The sequence below is a fragment of the Panthera tigris genome, chromosome F3 (genome assembly GCF_018350195.1).
Source record: "Panthera tigris isolate Pti1 chromosome F3, P.tigris_Pti1_mat1.1, whole genome shotgun sequence".
NCBI classification, from domain to species: Eukaryota; Metazoa; Chordata; class Mammalia; order Carnivora; family Felidae; genus Panthera; species Panthera tigris.
The window spans coordinates 54,086,713-54,109,836 of NC_056678.1; the positions used below are offsets into that span (position 1 = coordinate 54,086,713).

At 36.5% G+C, this 23,124-nt stretch overlaps 1 protein-coding gene across 1 annotated transcript in view; it reads right to left on the reverse strand.

Annotated features, from left to right (window-relative positions):
* Positions 1-23,124, reverse strand: part of USH2A (usherin) — a 767,091-nt gene that overhangs the window by 543,164 nt on the left and 200,803 nt on the right. The window contains exons 15-16 of the mRNA XM_042976063.1: positions 18,395-18,578; positions 4,368-4,531 (exon numbers count right to left, since the gene is read on the reverse strand). Coding sequence (XP_042831997.1) covers positions 4,368-4,531; positions 18,395-18,578 — 348 coding nt within the window. The remainder of the gene's footprint in view (positions 1-4,367; positions 4,532-18,394; positions 18,579-23,124) is intronic.

Below are 23,124 nucleotides of genomic sequence, written 5' to 3' on the forward strand. Positions count from 1 at the left end.
AATAACTATGAAAAGATGCTCAGTATTACTAATCATTAGAGAAATGCATATCAAAACTACAATGAGATAGCATCTCATATATATTAGATGGCTGTGATAAATACAAAATAACAATGTTGGCAAAGATATAGAGACTCTGAGCCATTGTGTACTGTTGGTGGGAATTTAAAATAGTAAAGCTGGTGTGGGAAATAGTATGGCAGTTCCTCAAAAAAATTAAAAGTAGACTTACCATATGATCTAGAATCCCTCTTCTGTTATATACCCAACAGAACTGAAAGCAGTCATTGAAAGCAGTCTTGAAGAAATGGCTATACACCCATACCCATAGCAGCATTACTCACAGAAGCCAAAACAGGGAAGCAACCCACAGGCCCACCGACAGATGAATGGATAAGCAAAATATGGTACATGCATATGATGGAATATTCTTCAGAATTAAACGGAAGGGAATTATAAGATAAGCTACAAAATGGATGACCCTGGAGGACATATGCTAACTGAAATAAGCCACTCACAAAAAGGCAAATATTTTGTGATTTTACTTATATGAGGTTCTTAGATTATTCAAAATTATAGAGAAAATAAAATTGTGGTTGCCAGGGGCTGGGGTCAAATGGGAGATATTATTGTTTAATTGGTACACAGTTTCCATTTTACAAGTTGTAAAGAGTTATGGAGATGCACAGCAGTGATGGTTGCACAACATTATGATTGAATTTAATATAAATTAACTGTGCATTTAAAAATGGCTAATATGGTCAATTTTATCTTGTATATATTTGACAACAAAAATATTTTTAAAGTGTTAGTTACAAAAGCTTCTATGATAAGTAAGGATAAAGAAAAAGCTCTGAGTGATAAAAAGATGGATAAATAACCGAGGATAAACATAGCAGTGAACAGTGTCAAGAAGACTTAAACACAAATGAGCTATGGACAGTTTGTAAATAAATATAAATATATATTATATAATTATATATTATATAATTATATAATACATATAATATATATTAATATAATATATTAATATATTTTACATATATTTACATATTTTATATATATTTAATACATAATATATAAATTTATATATATATATATATATATATTTCATTAAGTTCATAGTAAGAAGTTTAGGGAAATTGAAATTTCATCCACTAGTAAAGCTCAGAAAAGGAAGAACCATTTAATACCTGTTTTGCTAGTGTCTCTCCTATTAGGGAGAATGGCCACAATTCCTAAAGCATGAAACAAATATTGATAGGAAAGAAATGAATCATAAAATAAGGAAGCAGATTTTAACGAGGTTCTAACTAACTATCTTCTCTGAATTCAATTCTCCTGCATTCTGGAAATTATATGCTCAGATTCCCAATTCAACTTTCTGTCAAAAAAAAAAAAAAAAAAGAAGGAAAAAATAACAGATGAAACTGCTAAACTATTGCCAGTGGCCTCTAAGGAAGGGGAAAAGATAATAGTCATAATCCCATGGTTCCCAAACTGTGTAGAAGGACACCTTGAAACATACTAATGTTCCTGAAAAACACATGCTTGACATCTGTTGGACACAGAGCAAAATACCAGCCCGAGGTAGTTCACAGTTTCAACAATAGATAGCACTACATTCCTTCCAATAGCATCCTATCTTTGTGAAGCTGCTTGTTCCGGCTGTTGCTAGGATAACAAGCAAGTACCATGTAAAAATCGAGGTGGAACAGGAAGGAAAGCAGGCTCCCTTCCTACCCATGCCACAACCAGTATTTCCCGTGCCCTGTGCTCACTCCCTTGTATTGCCAGTATACGTCCATCATTTCTGCTATGTTTCGAGCTCCTTTAAAGGCAGGAATCCTGTCTATTTTTTTTTTCTAAAATGAATGACCTGTGTTGATACTGGGCTTCTAACTTTGCACAGTGTTGGGTAAATTTTGTGAAACACAAACCTAAAAACAGCAGCAGCAACAACTACCATAAGTAGTTGAAGGAATGTATTTATCACCAAGGATCACAAGTTTAGAGAGAAAATTTAGTATGTATATATATATAGACATATTGTGTGTGTGTGTGTGTGTATATATATATGTATGTATGTATATATATATATATATATATATATATATATATATATATTCTTATATATTCTTTCTGTATAAAAACTTTTCTATTCCTAATTATTTTTCTATATATGTGTGTGTGTATATATATATATATATTCTTCTATATACTATATACTATATATATACCTAATATACTATATACTATATACTATATATACTATACTAATACTATATACTATATAGTATACTATATACTAATATACTATATACTATATATACCTAATTATTTTTCTATATATGTGTGTGTGTGTATATATATATATATATATATATACACACATATATATATATATATATTCTTCTATATACACACACACATATATAGAAAAATAATTAGGAATAGAAAATTTTTTAACTATTAAAATTGGAAGCATTTGGAAAGATACGAAGGCTTAGCCCAGAGAAGGAAAGATATAACATAAAAGTAAATGTCTACCACTGCTAAGAAATGTAGGCCAGGTGTTCAGTGAACCAACCTGCCCAGTTCTACCTAAGGTATAGTTCCTAGACTGTGTCTTAGGTGTAAGAATAAGTATAAAAAAGTGGATCAGATGCCAATATTTTCACACAAAATTAGAGGCAGAACCAATCAAAAACTGCTAAGATTCAGTATGTTGTATCCTAAGTTTGTCACAAAATGCTGATCTACAACTGACATCCAAAGCAATATGCTGGAATTCGTGTTGCACACAAATAAATCAACTCTATAACTAATCAATGAATGATAAATATTCTCAGTGAAATCCAGATTTGTTTAGACTGTATTTACACAAAGGCAATCATGACAGTCCTTTCCCAAAAGAAGGATAAATACCTATACTGTTATTTATACTAACATCCAGAGAAACCAAATGAAACACGGGATACTGAAGATAAAGTACATAGGTACAAAATCTGAATATGTCTTGTTAACCATTAGCCACACCCTGTCTTCCACTATCTCAAAATCTAGTATAGCTGCTGTGGAGCCCAATATTATATTAGGTAATTCTCTGTCTCTTAAATGTAGATAACACAGTTCCTAGTATGTTTGTTTATGATGATTTGTCCTGACTTATGGCATTTCTTAGCATTGTGACTCATGATAGTCCCAGGACACCCCAAGGAGAACATGCATTGTACAATATGTTATAGAGGGTTCCTTACCACATGTTCTCAGCAGGCATTTCTTAGGAATTCTGGAAAATGTAAGGATATATGATCTTGAAGTAAATATAAATAAATCATCAATATGCTATGAAACTTAGGCTTGCAGGTTACTTGAGAAGTCAAGTCAAGGCACTGGAGAATGGTATTTAAAAGTCTGAAGATACTAAGGTGTAATCTTTAACTTCTAGGAGTTAAAAATAGAAATGTGAGAGATGTTTAAACAACTAATACAACTTACTGTAGAAGAAATATGAAATATAGTAGTAATATGCTGTGATAATAATAATTGCTACAATAAACAAATGTTGATAGGAAAGAAGTGCATCATGAAATAAGGAAGCAGATTATAAGTGAGGGTCTAAACAATAATAGCACATACCCATAAAATTTGGAGGATAGAAAAACATAACTCATCATAAATAAGAATAAATCTTCCATTTGGTATAGAAAATTGGCTGCAAATATCCTTCTTTGGTGGGGTCACCAATCATTTTGTTTTAACCAGGAGTGTTAATTTTTTGCACTGAAAGTCCTATCACTGGAAAGTCCAACATCTGGGGAAAACCGGGACTCTTGTCACCACTAGAGTGATTCCATTCTTTTTTTATTTTTAATTTTGTTTTTAATGTTTATTTATTTTTGAGAGAGAGAGAGAGAGCGCGTGCGCGAGCATGAGTGGGGGAGGGGCAGAGAGAAAGGGAGACAGAATCGGAAGCAGGCTCTAGGCTCTGAGCTGTCACCACAGGTGAGGGCTCGAACTCACAGACCCGAGATCATGACCTGAGCCGAAGTCGGACGCTCAACCGACTGAGCCACCCAGGCGCCCCTAGAGTGATTCCATTCTAACAAAATATTGTAAATTTCCCGCTACTTACATAATAACCATTTTCAATAATCTCATCAAGGGAAAAGAACGCGTTTCATTTCATGTAGTTTTTTTTGGGTTTTTTTTTTTTTTTTTTTTTTTTTTTTTCCATTTCTCACCGAAATCCTCCACATTTTGCCTAAGCCTTTCTGATGGGTTCTCAGTGGAGAAGGAAAATAACGAGACACTCTTTCCTGCATGATCTTCCACCCACCAGCACAGGGCCAGAGTTCACTTACTTTTGCTGCAGCCCAGTGGATTGTTCACATCCAAATGGCTTGCCCTGGGAACACAAGTATCACACTTGGAGCCAGTGACAAATCGTTTACAGAAACACTGGCCCGTGACCAAGTGACAGGTTTCATTCAAGGCTCCGGAGAGATGACAATTGCAAGGCTGACATCTGAAAACAAGACAAATAAACCATCAAAGAGAATAATGTTTTGATTAATAATTCATAGTATAAGTTACATCTATCAATAACATTGTGAAATAAGATGGTCTGTTTTAGCCAATCTATTGAAAAGAATGCTTGAGCTAAACAAACAAATACAAAATCAAACAAGACAGAAAAAGAATATTTAACAAAACGTTGCTCACAATAAAATCTCTATGAAGCCTCCTCTTTGTAAACTAATTAATGGCAAAAAAAATGTCATATTGCTTTTTTCATGCTACAATACATCTTATGGATTCTTTTGAATGCCAGCTGCTCAATTAAGAATACTGTAAATTTTGCTTTCTCACAAAAGTACCTCCTCTGAAAGCTAAAAATTTAGATTAGGTACCCATAAATCATCTTTCCAAGTATCTACCAAGTTATAAAATATAACACCGGTATGATAACCACTGATCTCCCTAAAAAATCTTGAAATTCTATATTTAGTCTTACAAAGAATAAATTTCACCAAGAGTTTGAGGAAGACATGTTCCAATACTGCCGATGCCTTAATATAGGTTATATTTCATTTTCCATTTTATGCACTGAACTCATTTATCCAGAATGGTTGGTGAATAGAGCATTCTTCTGATCTATGAAAAGATGTTAATGATATAAATATCATGAGATGACTTCGTTCCAACTTCAATTTCTTGGGCCTAAAGTTGCTTGTAGAAATCACTATCCTGGCATTTTGCCATGATAGAATCCAAAACCTGTTTCCTCTGAATAAATTATTCAAATTCATGGCCAATGCCAATGTCATTGATTAGGGTACGCAATTTTGGCACCAGGAAGTGTTGGAGAAGCAAAAACAGCACATGTAAAAAAGACAACTCACTTGTAAACGGGAACTTTCCATGTGGTGCATTTAAGATAACATTAAATGGATTCACCTCTATTTTCTAATAAAGATGCTGGAGGCATAGTTTCTTTATCCCCCCTGCAACTTCTACAGTGTGATCTCTCGGGTAATCATTCAACACCCTTAAAAAGGCCGATAAAAACTAAAGACTGCTAAATAAGCTGCAAATTTGTTTTATGGACTAATATCACCTTGGGAATAAATAAAGTACAGTTTCTCTTGAAAACCCCTACACTGTTGTTTGCCCTTTTTATGTCATGATCAAAGGACATTCCCCCCCTACCAACAACTATATTAAGTCCTTTATGTATACAGACATTGCATCAAAACTCCATTTCAAATAGATGTTTTATTTAGGCTCCTTAAGTATCAGAGCTGAAGAAAATTATGCATGGAAATTAAAGTGGAATTATAGAAGCAACAAAATATTTGAGTTGCTCTTAATTTCATTATATGCTATTACTTAGAGCATATTGTTTGTAGGCTTTTAATGTAATATTGGTAAAGCATAAACAATAAGAGGCAAGCTTCTCCCAATGCATATATATATATCACCACACCAGTCATGAATAAGTCTCTTGAGTATTCAGTTTTTATTACCATTCACTCATGAGACAATCACACTTACTTTACATACAGTACATTTAGAGTAATAGTTTCCAGTGTATAACGCAATTCCTTTCCTTGATGTAGTTCTATTTTCTTCCAGCTAGCTGCTACACGCTTAACTCCAAGTTAGCTCTGTCAATATCCATGGGATATTAAGTTCTGAATCCAAATGGAATAAATAAATCCCTTCTTAGGAAAGCATGCAATGTTTTGAGTAATTAAATGTGACTATTCCTGATTTTATATTCTCTTATCCCAGCTGGTGTTATATCTAACTTATCTGACTTGTTATAATTGCTTGACTTCAGTAAGAGAGAATTTTACCTGAATGAAGTTCATAGGAGACTTCCCTGAATATTATAGTTTGTTTCTAACCCAAAGGGCACTGGGGATTATTTTGTAATTGAGGTTTAAGTAAAATGATTCCTATAAATTTCTCAGCCACTCAAATATAATTGTAAACATTTCCAAGACTCTTTTTAGCAAATCAGCTACAAGTCTGATGTCATTTGATAAGTTATCCCTTCTCAAGAGCACCTCCTACATGAAATATATTTCACATTTATTAAAACAAAATTATACATAATAAAGGAGAAGACATTTTAAGCTTAGAAAGAGAAACACCAAACTAAGATGAATTGTGATATTGATTTTGTCAGGATAAATGGTTTTTGTAATATTAATATAAAGAAACCTTCATTACACCGACTCTCCTGGTACAGGCAGAGCTTCTCCCGCAATCTGTTTAAAATCTTCATTTTTCATCCTTATGGGAAAACCTCACTTGCTAAATGGATTTCATAAAGAGTAATCTGTCAAGATTTATATAGATAAACAATTTGTGATGTTTATTGACCAGTTCATTATGGTAAACAAAACAGGAGTAAAGCATCGCTAATCTCTGCCAGCACTCTGCTATTACAGTTCTGTTTGGGCCTTTATGTAACTCGGTGTTTACTGAGTACAATGGGAAATAAGTTAATTGGCCTCTGTTCCTTAAATCACAAACCTCATATATTTTCCTTTCCACAGAACTTAGTCCAGTTGTGCAAATAGTAAGAGGAAGAGCCATCCTACTTATTATTATTGCAAAACATCACTATTAATAAAGGAGTGTATTTCAATGACGCATTTCATTGTCAGAAGCTTCATCATCTAAGAGAGAGCTATACTAGGAGGTCCAAGGATGTATTCCAGGATATAGATCATTTTACTGACATTTCTCTTTGAACACCTCTCTTCTATCGGGGGATTCAACTCAAGGGTACCATCAAATGTTTTTATACATATTGATTGACATAAACAGTATTCATTGAGGTCTAATTATGTTCTATGACTGGAAGAGACACTGAGGACATAAAGAGGAAAAAGATAGAGCTGTCCCTGTCTTCAAAGAGCTCACAGTCTAGCAAGAAAGATAAAATACAGCCTTAATAAAGATATATGCAGACTCTGTGGGCACAGAAAAGGACAAAACTAGTTAGTCTGGCAGGAGGGAAAGGGACAGCGAAAGGAATATTAAGAAGGCATCTTGGGGGAGCTTGGGTGGCTTAGTCATTTAAGCATCTGACTCTTGGTTTCAGTTCAGGTCATGGTCCCGCAATTCGTGGGTTCAAGTTCCACATTAGGCTTCACGCTGGCGGTGCAGAGCATGCTTGGGATTCTCTATCTCTCTCCCTCTCTCTCTGCCCCTCTCCTGCTCATGCTCTCTCTCTCACTCTCTCTCAGAGTAAATAAACTTCAAAAAAGAAAAAAAGAAGGAATCTTGGAAGAGATGTTTGAGCTGAATATTAAAAGTTGAATAGGAATATGCCAGGCAGGCCAGAGAGGGACAAAAGAGAGAGAAAAGGGAAACATCAGGAGAGGGTATGAGGTTATAAGCAATTCAAAATTTGGGGGTAAAATTCAGAATGGGAGGGGTAACAGACAAAACTAACTGAGAAAGCTAAGCAGAGGCAAGATATTGCCAGAAAAGGTGCAACAGTGACAGTGGTAAGGAGCAACGGAAAGGAGAGAGAGAGAGAGAGATTTAAGAAATGTTGAGTAACTAAAATCAGGAGGATGGGGCAGACACATTGAAAAGAGAAGCAAAGAAGGGCACAGAGTTACTTCCAGTTTTCTAATTTGCTGACAGGTGTGATGGGCACACCATTTGACACAAAGAATGGATGAAGAAGAAATCTCAAATTGCTGAGGGATTGTAGACAAGGGTTGTTAATGATTATTAATGAATAAAACAGAAAGAAATGTTAAGGAGACTTTAATCTGGAGAAATTGGCCAAAGTTTTGATCAGTCCCTAGCACAAAGACTTGCACACAGTAAAGGTTCAATAAATAAATATTGTTGAATAAATGAATGAAAAAAGCACTAGGAAAGCTTTAGATTCGGAATAGGACACCACAGATAAATCAAATGTGACACGTAGCTCTAAGAACAATTTAGCTCTTTCGAGGCCTTTTTGATCAGCTTAGCTGTCCCCCCAGCTAACTTCTCCGCCAAGGAAGGGAATGCTTTCTTCAAGATTGGCCTAAGCTTTGACTGACTAAGACAAAAATCATATGACTTCATTCCTATGAGGACTTTAAGAGACAAAACAGATGAATGTAAGGGAAGGGAAGGGAAACAAAAATAATATAAAAACAGGGAGGGGTACGAAACATAAGAGACTCATAAATATGGAGAACAAACTGAGGGTTGCTGGAGGGGTTGTGGGAGGGGGGATGGGCTAAATGGGTAAGGGGCATTAAGGAATCTACTCCTGAAATCATTGTTTCACTATATGCTAACTAATTTGGATGTGAATTTTAAAAAATTAAAAATAAAATTTTAAAAATAAATAAATAAATAAAAGACTGGCCTAAGCTTTGAAACCTTAATGCCAGCAGAGTTCTCCATTCAGTCCTCTGGTTCAGGATCCCATGAGCACTAGAGTGCCCTCTAGAGGAGGTTGGTTTTCCGCTCGTTAAGATTATATTTCCTCTTTGCAGCGGAACTGTGGCTCGCTGAGGTTCTTAGTTTTGTTTGTTTTTGTCACAGCCTACTAATAGCATTGGATTCTTTTGGAACTGGAATCAGAGTTACAGGAGAGGGGTGGGGGGCTCGGAGATGCTTCTTGTGTGAACTGAAAACCAGACTCACATGGCTTATTGGAGAGGAAGTGAGAATAGTATTGTCTCATCTAGAAGGGAGGAGTTAACAGTAGCCAGTCTACCCTCTCTGGTGAAGCCTTCCCAGGCACAGATAAAGGGACTCATCATGACTAAACCTGGGCAATGACTCTTTTGCATCCAGGCAACAATGACATCTGAGTCCAAGGAGGTAGCATTCCTGTCATTTAGAGAAGAGCTTGCTTAGCAGGGTTCTACATCTGAGACCCCTACCCCTTTCCCCTTTGTTGACACTCTACCTAATCGCAGAGATTGTCTCACATATCAGTCACCAAAACAAATATTGTAAAGAAATAAAACCTCAGAACATTCACTACATTAATAATATCATATATGTTGACATCTAGAAGAAACTCTAGTGTCACTTTCCTTAACCTCCGCATTATAGGAGCATAATAACTTGGAGGTATGATAAGAGATTCAAATTCTTAGTGTTTGCAGGTAGAAGAGAGATTACACTTATTCTCTGTGGCCCCAGAAGGCATAAATAAGACTAGGCAAAAAAAAGTTACAGGGATGAAATTATGTTTCTCAGAATTAAGAGTTGTCTGAAACAAACATGAGTTGCTTCATGAGACAAAGAGGAACTTTCAGTTCCATGTTTTTGAGCAGAAGCTGAGTGACCAGTTAGTCTGAAAAGGTGATTTATGCAGAGAAATGTATAGAGCAGAGTTTAGCCAAAATTACTTTAAGATTCTTTCCAAGTCTAAGAAGCTATGATTTTATGATGCTTGGTGGAAATAAGTGACTTGTCCAAGGTGACAGTGAATCTGGTTACAGGATCAGCAATCTTTATGTATAAAGAAACAGATAGTAAATATTTTAGGCTTTGTGGGCCATGTGATCTCTGCCTCTCTAGTAGTATGAAAGCAGTCTTAGGCAATACATAAAGAATGAATATTGCTGTGTTCTAATAAAGCTTTATTTCCACAAACAGATGCAGGCCATAGTTGGCTGAACTCTGGTACAATAGGTTGAATTAAGACCCCTCAACAATGTCCAAGTCCTAATATCTGGAACTTGTGAATATGTTACACCTTACTTGATAAAAAGGAACTTGCAGAAGGGATTAAGTTAAGGATTTTGAGATGGAGAAATTATCCTGGATTATCCAAAAGTACCCAATGTAATCATAAGGTGATAGGAAGAAGCCAGGAAGGGGATAGCCAGAGTGAAAAGTTGGAAGAACATAAGCAGAGGTCAGAGAAGAGAGAAAACATTATTCTGCTAGTTTGGAACATGAAGGAAGGAGCCATGAGCTAAGGAATGTAGGTGGCCTCTCAAACTGGGAAAAGCAAGAAAGTGGATTTTCTCCTAGAGTGTCCAAAAGAAACATAGGCCTACTGACACTTTGATTTTAGCCAGTAAAACTAATTTAGGACTTTTGACCTCCAGAACTATAAGAGAATAGAGTAATGTTGCCTTGAGCCACTAAATTTGTAGTAATGTATTACAGCAGTAATAAGAAATCAATATACTTGGTCAAGTGGAAAAGTCATAACTGGACCCTAGATACCCTGATGCCCAACACTGAGGTATTCCCATTAAATAACACTGAATAAATGCTATTAATTTATAAAAATGGGCCTTTCTTAGAGAATAATACAGACTCTATGTTAAAGAAAAAATATATTGTTTAGTGGTCATGGAAGACTGAAAAAAAATGATCACAATTCCTCACCCCTCTTCTTATGAAGACCCTTTGCAACCAACTGCACAATTCCATCATCCAAAAGTAGAATCTATTTCCCCACTCCTAAATATGTGACTTGTTTTGGCCAATAGAATAAGGCAACAGTAATCATGTGACAGTCTCGAGTGTGGGCCTCAAGTATCCTGGCACACATCTGATCTCTTTCTGGGTACTCTGCCACTGCTTTGTGAGCAAACCATGGCTAGACTGCTAGATGACCAGAGATGCATAGCCCTTTTACTCCCACAGCCCTAGACAGCAGCCAGCTGCCCAACAAAGCGTCCCTGTGGAGCTTGAATCTGTGAGGCACATTCCCCAATATTCCCACTCTCACACCACGGACGGATATAAGTTGACAAGTAAATTATCTGCTTTCATTTGAAGTCATTGATCTGGTTCTCAAAGAAAGACCAGTTGAGATCAATTGGAAAGACACATGTGAAACGATTAACAGACCAAATCTATCCCTCAGTGTTCAAACGGAGAATGTTTGCAGTAAAACCAAAAATAATCTGGTCGTAGAAGAGTTTTACTTCACCGTATGTTTTTAGGAGTCTGAGCCTTTAGGTTCTCTGGCCAGCCTAGATGCAAATTTCCTACCACTTGAGGTAAATTACAGTTCAGTATGTGTCAGCTGGGAAGAGACCAGTAGTGATACTTCTAGCTCCTAGCTCCTTGAGGCTTAAAAAGGACAAAATACAACCAAAGAACACACAGAGAAGAAGTCATTAGAGGAGAAATTTTGAGGGACTGTGACAAGTGGGTGGTATGTAAGGAAAAACAGTGGTGCGCCAGATGAACGGAGCAGTCTTGGCCATGGGAAGGAAGAATCATACTTACAGGTCAGCTTGAGGACAGCACCAGGGAGTACATATAGTGTGTCAAATATGACTCTCAACTACCAACTGAGACGAATTGAATGTGGCCCATTTTTGTCTCATTGTTTTTGGTTTAGACAAATACGATATGCTTTTTTTTTTTTTTTTTGCTTTATTGATTTTTTTTAGTGGGCAGACTTTTTTTGCTTCATTGTTTTCGATACTGATTAAATCATGTTTGCTTTATATGTCAGAGGTAAACAGAGTGATTTTTGCACTTGGATCAGCTTTTTAAAATATTGCCCCCTTTTTGTGATAGGTAACTTTTGAAGAATGAACCACTTGGATGAAAACAGGCAAATGATTTTCCAGCTTGTTATTGTTGTGTTTGGCGGATTTTTGCTTTTGTTGCTGCATTTTAGGGTGAGGGCCTATTTTATTTATTTTGTCCTTGGGAGTATACAAAAAGCCTAGAAAATAAGCCAAGAGAAAAATGTGGCAGACATAACTGTGTCCCATAAAGAGAACTTGAAGAAGGGGAGGGGGGTGTGTGTGTGAACTTCATGGAGGGTTAAATAAGATCCCTTGAATATATAATTGGAAAAAGCAGATGAGGAAGTCAATCCATTTTCTAAATCAATAAAGAGATCCAATGACATCTGCATCTTTTCCTTGTGTAACAATAAAACACTTACAATCTGTTGTAGAATTTTGTAATTTAGTGAAAAAAAAAGTGTACTTGCAAGTATCTACCACAGTACCTAGTTCAAAATAAATTCAAGTGATTTTAGTTGATTTTCCTTCTTTTGAAAAAAATTTTGTCATCAGGCCATCAATAGGTATTTTCCTATGCAGCATGTCTGTATGTATTTGAAGTTTTCCTTCAAGAAACAAAGTTCCTTCTACTAAATGGAACCGCATATATTTTAGTCATCTTTGTGCACATTTTCAAGAGTCAACGTTAGTGTGTGTGTGTGTGTGTGTGTGTGTGTGTGTGTATGTGTACACACACACACACACACACACACACACACAATAACAACCAGCAGTCAACAAAGAGATTTCAATATCATTCAGGAAAGGAATGGAAAACATAAAAAAGAATAAAATCCATTTTTATCTCTTCTCAATGATGAGCAAAAGTATAAACTCAAGCAATTCTCAGTGTCATATTTTGAAATATCCTTTGCTATGACCTTCTGTGCCCGAAGATTTCTTCTCTAACGATTATCACTGTTAAAGTGAAAAGAGACAGTCAAACTTATCAGTGGAAGAGAAGGGTCAGCTCAGAGCACAGGCATTCCATACGACTGATTGAGCAAAGAACACATCCTACTGATTTCCTTGGGTCCCAAATGGTCATGGGAAGCTTTATTCTTTCTATTCATTGCAGAGAAGCTACATTATATATGGTAGTTCTTGTTTCCAATAGCTCTTTCTAGGGCAGCCTGTCCTCCACATCAGAGCCAATCCTGTCCAATCTGAGAACAGCCTGAGCCCTACTCACATATAGGTAGTGTGACTTGAATTTTAAGGTTTATATCCCTTCACCAAAATGATGATGGCATGAGATGGCCTGAGATGGCATGAGACTTGTATTTTTATTTTGGTAGGAAAGTAATATAAAAGAGAATTAGTTCTGTGTTGGCTATGTGAAGAATGAGAGACGTGCAAATTTAAACCTCAGAGACACAGGAATCTGAATAGATGATGATATATTAGAGAGTTGCTAACATTATATAGTGGCTGAAATCATAAACACAGATATGTAAATTGAATGGTTGGATTGAAGAGAAGTAATCAGGAAAAGAGAAGACAAATCACAGAGGTAAGAAATTGGAGGCCAAAGGAATACATAATTTAAAGAAATAGGGAGGGCAGTAAAATAATTAGCACATTGAAAAACCATGAGTCATAAGAAGCAATCATAAATTAATTTTACTCCCATATTTCCCTGATCTTTTGAATATACTGCATGGGACTAATTCCTCTGTCTTCCACTTGGATACAAAATGAGTCAGTTACCTGGCTTTTCTGGTGTTTCTTAGGCATAGAAAGTGTCATGGTTACTTTAAATTGTAAAGCACAGGTTCAATAAGAACAAAACTAGAGGCATCACACTTCCTGATTTCAAAAGATATTACAAAGCTATAATAATCAAAACAGTATGCTAATGACATAAACAGACATATAGACCAATGCAACAGAAAAGAAAGCCCAGAAATAAATCTACACATATATGGTCAACCAATCTTTGGTAAGAGTGTCACGCATACACAATGGGGACTGGGTTGTCTCTTCCATAAATGATGTTGGGACAACTGGATATTCTTATGCAGAAGAATGAAATTGGACCCTTATACCATATACAAAAATCAGCTCAAAATGGATTAAAGACAGCAAAACACTGGAAGTTGTAAACCTACTAAATGAAAATATTGGTTAAAGCTTCTTGATGTTGGTCTGGGCAATGATTTTTGGATATGACATCAAAGCACAGGAAACGAGCAAAAATAGACAAACGGAATTGCATCAAACTAAAAAGCTATGCACATCAAAGGAAACAAGCAAAAGAAGGAAAAGGCCACCTATACAATGGGAGAAAATATTTTCAAACCATCTGCAAAAGAATTAATATCCAAAATATATAAGAAACTCATACAATTCAGTGAAAGGAAAGAAAGAAGGGAGGGAGGGGAGGAGGGAGGGAGGGAGGGAGGGAGGGAGGGAGGGAGGGAGGAAGGAAGGAAGGAAGGAAGGGGAAAGGGAAAAGGAAAAGAACCCAATTAAAAATGAGAAAAGGAGGGGCGCCTGGGTGGCTCAGTTGGTTGAGCATCTGACTTCAGGTCAGGTCATGATCTTGCAGTTTGCAGGTTTGAGCCTTGCATTGGACTCTGTGCTGACAGCTCAGAGCCTGAAGCCTGCTTCAGATTCTGTGTTTCTCTCTGCCTCTCCCCTGCTCGTGCTATATTTCTCTCTCTCAAAAATAAAGAAACATTATTTTTTTTAAATGAGCAAAGAACAGAAGACATTTTTTCAAAGGAGACATACAAATGACCAACAGCTACATGAAAAGGTGCTCAACATCATTAACCATCAGGGAAATGCAAATCAAAACCACCATGAGATATCACCTTACACCTGTTATGATAGCTATTGTCAAAAAGACAAAAGGACCAAAGGTAACAGGTGTCGGTGAGGATGTGGAGAAAAAGGAACCCATGTATATTCCTGGTGGGAATGTAAATTGGTACAGCAATTATGGAAAACAGTATAGAAGTTCCTCAACAAACTAAAAAGTCTTTATGATAAGATACCACTTCCAGGTATATATCAAAGTAAATAAAATCAGCATCTTGAAAAGATATCTGCACCCACATGTTCACTGCAGCATTATTCACAGCAGCCAAGATATAGAAACGAACTCAATGTCCATCAAAGGATGAATAGACAAAGAAGATGTGATATACACACACACACACACACACACACACACACACACACACACTGGAATATTATTCACCCATGAGAAAGAAGAAAATCCTGCTATTTACAGCAACATGGATGAACCTAGAGGACATTACACTAAATGGAATAAGCCAGAGAGAGAAAAACAAATATTGTATGGTATCACTTATATGTAGAAAGTGAGGCAATGAGAATGAAATGCATGGTAGCAGTTCCAATCAGCACAAGCACATGGTCTTCAAGTCCTCCCAGGTTCAGGGAAAGAGCAGGGTCATCCTCCCTGGAACTGACCCACAGTACAGCAGAAAGAGAGTTCTTTCTTAATAGCACTCAGGTTACCTAAGAGGGTCGGCGTTTACTCCCTACTGGGGGCAGAAGGTGAGAAAGTTAGGAATGGAGCCTATCAAAAGAATTAGGTAGGAGTACCAGACGATGGGTTTGAGGAAAGGTAGGAGCCAATTATGAGGGAATTTGGAGACAAGGGGATTGGGAAAGATGTGATGTGTTCACAGAATAGCATTTCTGGAATTAGGAAAATATGAGAAGTAGAGAAGTTCCAAGAGATCAAAAAAAAAATTCTGGTTGTGTTCATGAAAATTGGATGTTGGAATGGGAACTGAATGAATGAGAAGCAAGGAGGAAAATGGCGTCCCTTGGAGAAAGTTCTCAATGAATGGAAACATGGACGTCTGAAAATAAAAACAACGAGGATGGAGGCAAAGCGGTATCATTTCAGAGGACAATTTGTAATTTTTGAAAGGTAGTTCGGAATCTGACTCGATATAATTACAATTCAGCTGATAGGTAAAGACATACAATTATACTTATATAGAATGTGTCATGAATCTTTTTACTTTGAACCCATAATTACCCTGGATCTTTTGTTCTTTAGAATCTACCTGGCTTTTTACACTCAGGCTGTCTCCTAGACTACAACCTACACTGATTGCTTTTACTTTACTGAGCTCTGCTTTCTTGATTTTAACCTCAGCACCTTATAATAATGTACTTTATACCTATTTTTTGGCTCTCCCTGTTCCTCATCAATTTTGGTTAACATGTAAATGCAATTTTTAGGGGCACCTGGGTGGCTCAGTCAGTTAAGCCTCAACTTCTTGATTTCAGCTCAGGTCATGATCTCATGGTTCATGGGATCCAGCTCCACGTCGGGCTCCATGCTGAGTGTGTTGCCTGTTTGGGACTCTCACTCCCTCTCTCTCTGCCTTCCCCTGTTCATGCACTGTCTCTCTCTGCCTCTCTCCCTTTCAAAAATAAATAAATAAACGTGTTTTTTTAAACAGATTTAATCCAGGGAGTTCAACTCCACTGTTAACAAGTCTTACTTCAGAGTGATAGGCGATAGAACACTATCCTGTAAGTCTTGATCCTGAATTCTACCGGGTGGAGTGTGGGATGGGTAGATAAACTAGAGAGAAGCAGAGTAGGGTAAAGGTCAGCCTGAATCTAAGGTCACTGAAGAGCAGATAAGTCATGTAATGAAGGAACCGAAATTCACTTAAATAAAGCTAAGTGAAAAAACTGAGACCATTCGAAATCTGACCATTAATAAGGTGGTAGCACTGGGAAGAATACGAAGGAAGATCAGTAGAGAAAAATGGGTAAGAGACTGGCACAAAATGACATAGATGCATGAGCATTCCAAGGAGGAGAGTAGATTAGGGAAGGTACTTTTTCTCTGGTAATTAAGTGTTGTCAGAAAGACTATGAAAAATATAAGAAACCTAAAGACAGAGGTGTCCAGGAGTGAAACACACCCACTAAGAATTGCAACTGGGGAACATGTGAGATGGCCTCTCAATAAAAAGTATGTAGAGGAGAATTATGTGCAATAATTGGCTCCAATTTTACTGTCAAAATCCTGGTAATACGTTTTATTTAACATTTACTGTACCATGTACTTTCTATATTCATTCAGAGTGATTTAATATTTGTAGAAAAGAGTACTAATGCTCTCAGACCACCAAGATGATATTCCTTCCAATGGCAACAGAAATGGAACATCATGAATTAAAAAAAAATTGAGAGATATGTAATAAGAACAAGAATTATTTTGAGAAATACGTTAAATATCATGTTAAAGATTTTTAATCACACTGAACTTCAGTAGAAAGCCAAATGCACTAGTTTTGAGTTCTTTTTCAATAATTTACCCTGTCACCCTGTCCACACTCTAATCGAGGTGTTAATGAAGAGTGTAACAGCCAAAAGGCAGGCAGCAGGGGGCAATGAGTTGAAAAGAGCCCAGATAATCTCAAACCCTTGACTAATTAGCAATTATATTTATAAACACACACACACACACACACACACACACACACACACACACACACACTGAGAAACAGCTTTGATTGGTGTATACAGAACATAATGCTAGCTGCTTGGAGATACGAATGCCATAGAATTCAAGGATATAGTCCCAACCCGAGGCAAATTTATAACCTGACCAGACCAAAAAAAACACACATGGAATTGGCATTCCAGCACATTTTCAAAAATACAGCAATGAGCACAAATGCATGAAAGTAAATGCTCACCGATATACTGGGAATGGGAAGTAGAACATTAAAGACCATGTAACTTTGAAAAGTGGTTAATTTACTTTCAAAATGTACTTTACACACTGGGGAAAAAATCGTATCATTTAATACAAAATTATGTTTCTAATCTGGTCTTTGAACCTAAATTAGAAAAGCAAGGAAAACATAAGTGGATGAAGTAAATTAATAATTAAATTAGCAATAAATTCAGGGGACATGTAGAACAAGGGATATACATGCATATGCTATGTATCCTGGCTCTTATATTTTGTGTGTGTGTGTGTGTGTGTGTGTGTGTGTGTGTGTGTCACATTGATTTCTATGGATATCTCTTTACCTTCTTTTCTCCATCCAAATTGTAAGTTCCTTGAGGGAAAATGATTTTAACTAAATATTCCCAGACCTTAACACTATGTATCAACATATAGCAAACTATATATCGGAACTCTAGGAAATATTCAAAGATTACTATTATGTTCAACAAGCGCAGACATCAAAGAGTCAAAAAATATATCAACAAACTAGAGGGACTAAAAATACTGCTTTTTACAAAAAAATACTGACCAAAAAAATCACTGTTAGGAGAAAAATTAACTACAAATATTATTCAACACAAATACTTAAATATTAATTATTAAAAATGTTTACCTTCCAGTCTGAGGATCAAATCCAAAGTAATGGTCTCTACAATGGTCACAACTTTGCCCAGCAACAGAAGCATCCTGGCAAATGCACTGACCAGTTAGACTATTGCAGATGTGATGAACTGCACCTGTTATATGGCATGAACATGGCTGGCAGCCAGTGGCATTGCCTGGAGAAATATAAAAACCTGGAGATAAAGAAATAAAAAGTTTTTATATATAGCTCCTATCCAGTCTTTTCTGTAAAAGATACTGTTTTGATTACACAAAACCCAGAACACTATTGTGGCACTTCCCAACTCCCGATACAAATGTGTTTATAGCTGCTCTTAACAAGTGTATCGGTTACAACCAAAGAAGGGCCAAGTAAATAATTTACATTGTACCTGGGTGTCTCCCAGGCAATGAAAATTCAGTGCATGTAAAATCTACTTCACGATCTTTCCACTAAAAACTAGCCCTCCTGTAATATCTCCGTTCCCACAAATAGTGCCGCCATTTATTAAGCTGCTCAGCCTACAGCCCTGAGACATCTTTGGGAAGGGACCCAGATAAAAACACAAGATGGCCAGTCTAAATGTAAATTTCGGATAAACAATGAGCCTTTATAGTAAAAGTATGTGACATGTGCTTATATCAGAAAATTATGATTATCTAAAATTTAATTTTAACTGAGAATTCTGTAGTTTGCTAAAACTGGCAACCCTTGAGTCCTTCCCATCCCTCCACCCCTACATCTATCTACTTACCAAGTCCTATGGATGCTGTCTTCTAAGAATTTTAAACTTTCTTTTTTTAAAGTTTATTTTGAGAGAGAGAGAGAGAGAGAGAGAGAGAGAGAAGAGAGAGAGAGAGAGAGAATGTGAGTGGGAGAAAGGCAGAGAGAGACAGGGAGATAGAGGATCCCAATGCAGGGCTCAATGTCATGAACCATGAGATCATGACTTGAGTTGGACACTCAACTGACTGAGCCACCCTGGCACCCCAGGAATTTTAAACTTTCTACTCTCCATCCTTAGGGCTGTCTCCCTAGTTACAGTCACCACTAAGTTTATTTTAGTAAATACTATGAAACAGAGGCAATGGTAAGAGAGCCTTATATTCACTATCTCACTTCCCACAGCAATGCTAATAATTAGTTATTATTATTACATCCATTATACACACACACACACACATATATATATATATATATATATATATATATATATATGACAACACTGAAGGTTACAAAGGGTAACAAACTTTCTTAAAACAATAGTCAACAAATAGCAGATATAATCATCTCAACTACAGAGGCTGTCTCATCTAACGGCCCCCTCCGGTCCCCCTCAAATCTATTCTTTTTTTTTAATGTTTATTAATTTATTTGAGAGAGAGCGAAAGGGAAAGAGAAAGCAGGGGAGGGGCAGAGAGAGAGGGAGGGAAGAGAATCCCAGGCAGGCTCAGCGCTGTCAGCCCAGAGCCCAATGCAGGGCTCAATCTCACAAACCACAAGATCGTGACCAGAGTCAAAATCAAGAATAAAATGCTCAACTTACTAAGCCACCCAGGAGCCCCCAATCTATATTTCATAGAGTATCTGGAAGAACATTTTTCAGAGTGTAGTTTAAATACCTCATTCCTCTACTGAAAATTGTTTGATGGCTTCCTATTCCCTTTAGGAAAAAAATCCAAATTCCTAAAGCAGCCTCCAGTCATCCTGGCAGGTCCCACCTCTATCTTCAGCTTCCTTTCACTGCTCATCCCCAACTCATTCTGCTCCAGTCATACTTCTTCCTGTTCTTGACACCTAACAGCCTTTTCATTGGCATGTCTGTCTGCTGAAATGATTTTGACCTTTCCTTTCTGCTTGGTTCACTCTTACACCTATCAGGTCTTGTGACTTCCTTGAGTAACCTACCCTGGGAAAGTTTAAATATGCCTGTCACAACTTCATAACATCTTGTTTATTTACTTTAGAGTGCTCATGAAAATTATAATTAATCTCATTTCACCAGATTGTAACCTCCGTGAAGGCAAGAACCTTATCTGAAAAATTCACCACTGCCTCCCCAGTACCCAGTACAGTGCTTGTCACAAAGTAGGCATTCCCTAAACATTTGATTATACCACACACGTACCAAATTATAAACAGGCATTAATTTCCACAAGTACTATGTTTAAAAATCCACAAAATTTAGGTTAATTGTAAACCCCATATTTGTTTCTTATAGCAGAAAGAAAGAAAGAAAAATATGATTAAAAACATTTTCAAATTACTTAAAATTTCTTGGACCCAGAAAGTGGAAGTCAATAGTCAGAAACGTTGAAAGGCATTAGACATTAGAATAATGGAGCAGGCGTATGAGGGAGATGGTTCTTGGTGTTGTGTGTATGTGTATGTTTGCACAGAAGCACATGCACACACAAGCACATGCATAATGTTACAAGGAATTATATTGTAACAAGGGAGAGGGGGATTACAGAAAGATTCTAATGAATAAAGTTCTGAAAAATGAAAATGATTTGTACAATTGTCATGATCACTAATTTGGGTATATATCACTGAAACTCAAAGAGAGAAAGAACATGAACACAAAGTGAATCCATTTTGTGTTACCATAATATAGGGGAAAACAAAAAGTAATTGGAATATATTATAAATCTCATTTGAGGCTCTGGTTGAAAACAAGCCATTCTCTCATGGCCATCAACAATTTGTTTTTCTTCTCCTAGGCCCAGACTATTCTCTCTTAGAAAGTTTCAGAAATAGTCAAATAGAAAAGATTATGCTCAAAGAAAAGGAAGAAACTCAAAATCAGTGCCATTCTAACCAGTAGGAAAGAACTGATATTATCATTTTTATAGTAATTGACAACTAGATTATGTCATTTGCTCTTTTGCATCCACTGACAGCAGTTTGCCTTCTATGTGTTTCTGAAATATAGTTATGTAAATTAATATAGATATTCACATACATGATTCATCATATAATCAAAGTCACACACTTCAAAGGTTTTTATTTTGAATTCAAGACCACTGTGGCTGTGATTCTACGTATTTTTCTTCCTGTGAAGCTACCTAGGTCCTTAAATTCATGATGATGGCATCATGAAGGTACTAACCGCTCTCCAATTTGGATAAATTACCCATTAACACAGATACTTAGAAGTAGAATTAATTCGGACTTATTGCAATAGCTTCAAGCCACAGAGAATTCGAGAACAATTACGGATGATTTTTACAAGAAATGATTTATTAGATAAATCTGTAAATACAACGGGGGTATATTTTGTTGTGGAAAATTGGGTTGCCCAACTTTTAGAAAGAAAAAAAAATGCCATAGAAAAATCAGAGATATAAGCAGAGAAGAACAAAAATGGGGGTGGGGGGGAAACACGCATACAACCAAGGAAGCTGCAACCTGGAGGTAGGTCTTCAAGGAAAAGCCTGCACTGAAACTTGTCTTGGGGTTAATTCCCATCCTCCTCTCTGGAGCATGATTATAAAGGTTAATCCCACCAGTATTTTACTTGTCCTATTTTTAAGCAGTTCTAATTAGGATGACTCAGGTACCTTCCTGCTCAATGATTACTTCTTGCCTTACCTGAATGTGCCTAATTCTAGACCATTACCTCTCCTTTTATGACTTCCAACTATAGAAAACAACATTTTCCCTTCCCTCCTACTTAAACTTCAACTCCTGAGTGCAGCTTAAAGATAACTGACCTTAATTTTCTTTAACTCAATACATTTCTGATCTCCTCCCATTAACTCCACACATCACGTTCCACATCTTCATGGCCATAACATTTTAACTGATCTTTTGGAGATTTCTGCCCACGAATGATTTTGTACCACATTCTGAAGTGCGGTCATTAAGACAACACTATTACCTTACATTAGTTAGTGCTGAGAGTTTGGACATAGAGAGCAAAAATCAGCCCACTATGTGAATTTCCCCAGTTTTATTTCGGCTAACCCTGGCCCCAAACAAGGCAAGTCTGATGGGGAAAACAATGTGTTATGCAGTTAAAGCAAAAAGTCACCCCTATCATAAAATACCATTGCTGGATCCAGGAGAAGACTTGCAGAATCCTTAGAGTTCAAAGTTATTAGCAAGGCAGCTGGTATTATCTCCTGTAGTGGCTATTTGCACAGCACAGCACTGTCCTGGGCATTAAAGAAGAGCCCATTTCCTACCAATGTCCCTCCTGAGGACCATGAACAACCAGGCTTTGCCAAGGTCTTGAAATGGGAGAGAGAAAACAAGTTTAACCCCTAGGCCTTATTCAGAAAAGGAGGGCAGAGCTGAGGCTAAGCACTAATTATAAGCCATTTAGAAGAAATAATTCTCACCTTAAGCCAGAGAATGGACATAGTATTAAGCGAAGAGTCTAGGGAGGAATTTGTAGCTCACGCATACCAAGCAACAAACTTTTTTAGTAATGGTTTTAACAATCAATGTTTTCAGAATGAAGTATAGAGAGCGATGCTAATTTTCAAATAAAAGCAATAATAATTTTCTTCCATTTGGTAATATTATATAAAAATGCTAAAGTTATTATTCAGAGTTGGCCAAATGTCAATGAATGCATCAATAAATATTAATATTATTCATTCCAAGGTATAATTTTCTTATTTAAAAGTTTTTAAAAACTCAAATTAGTTTAGATGTTTTAAAGTCTCTGCTCCTATTCTTTCCTCCTGGACTGCTATACGTTCCTTGACTACTTTACCAATTCTTTTTTA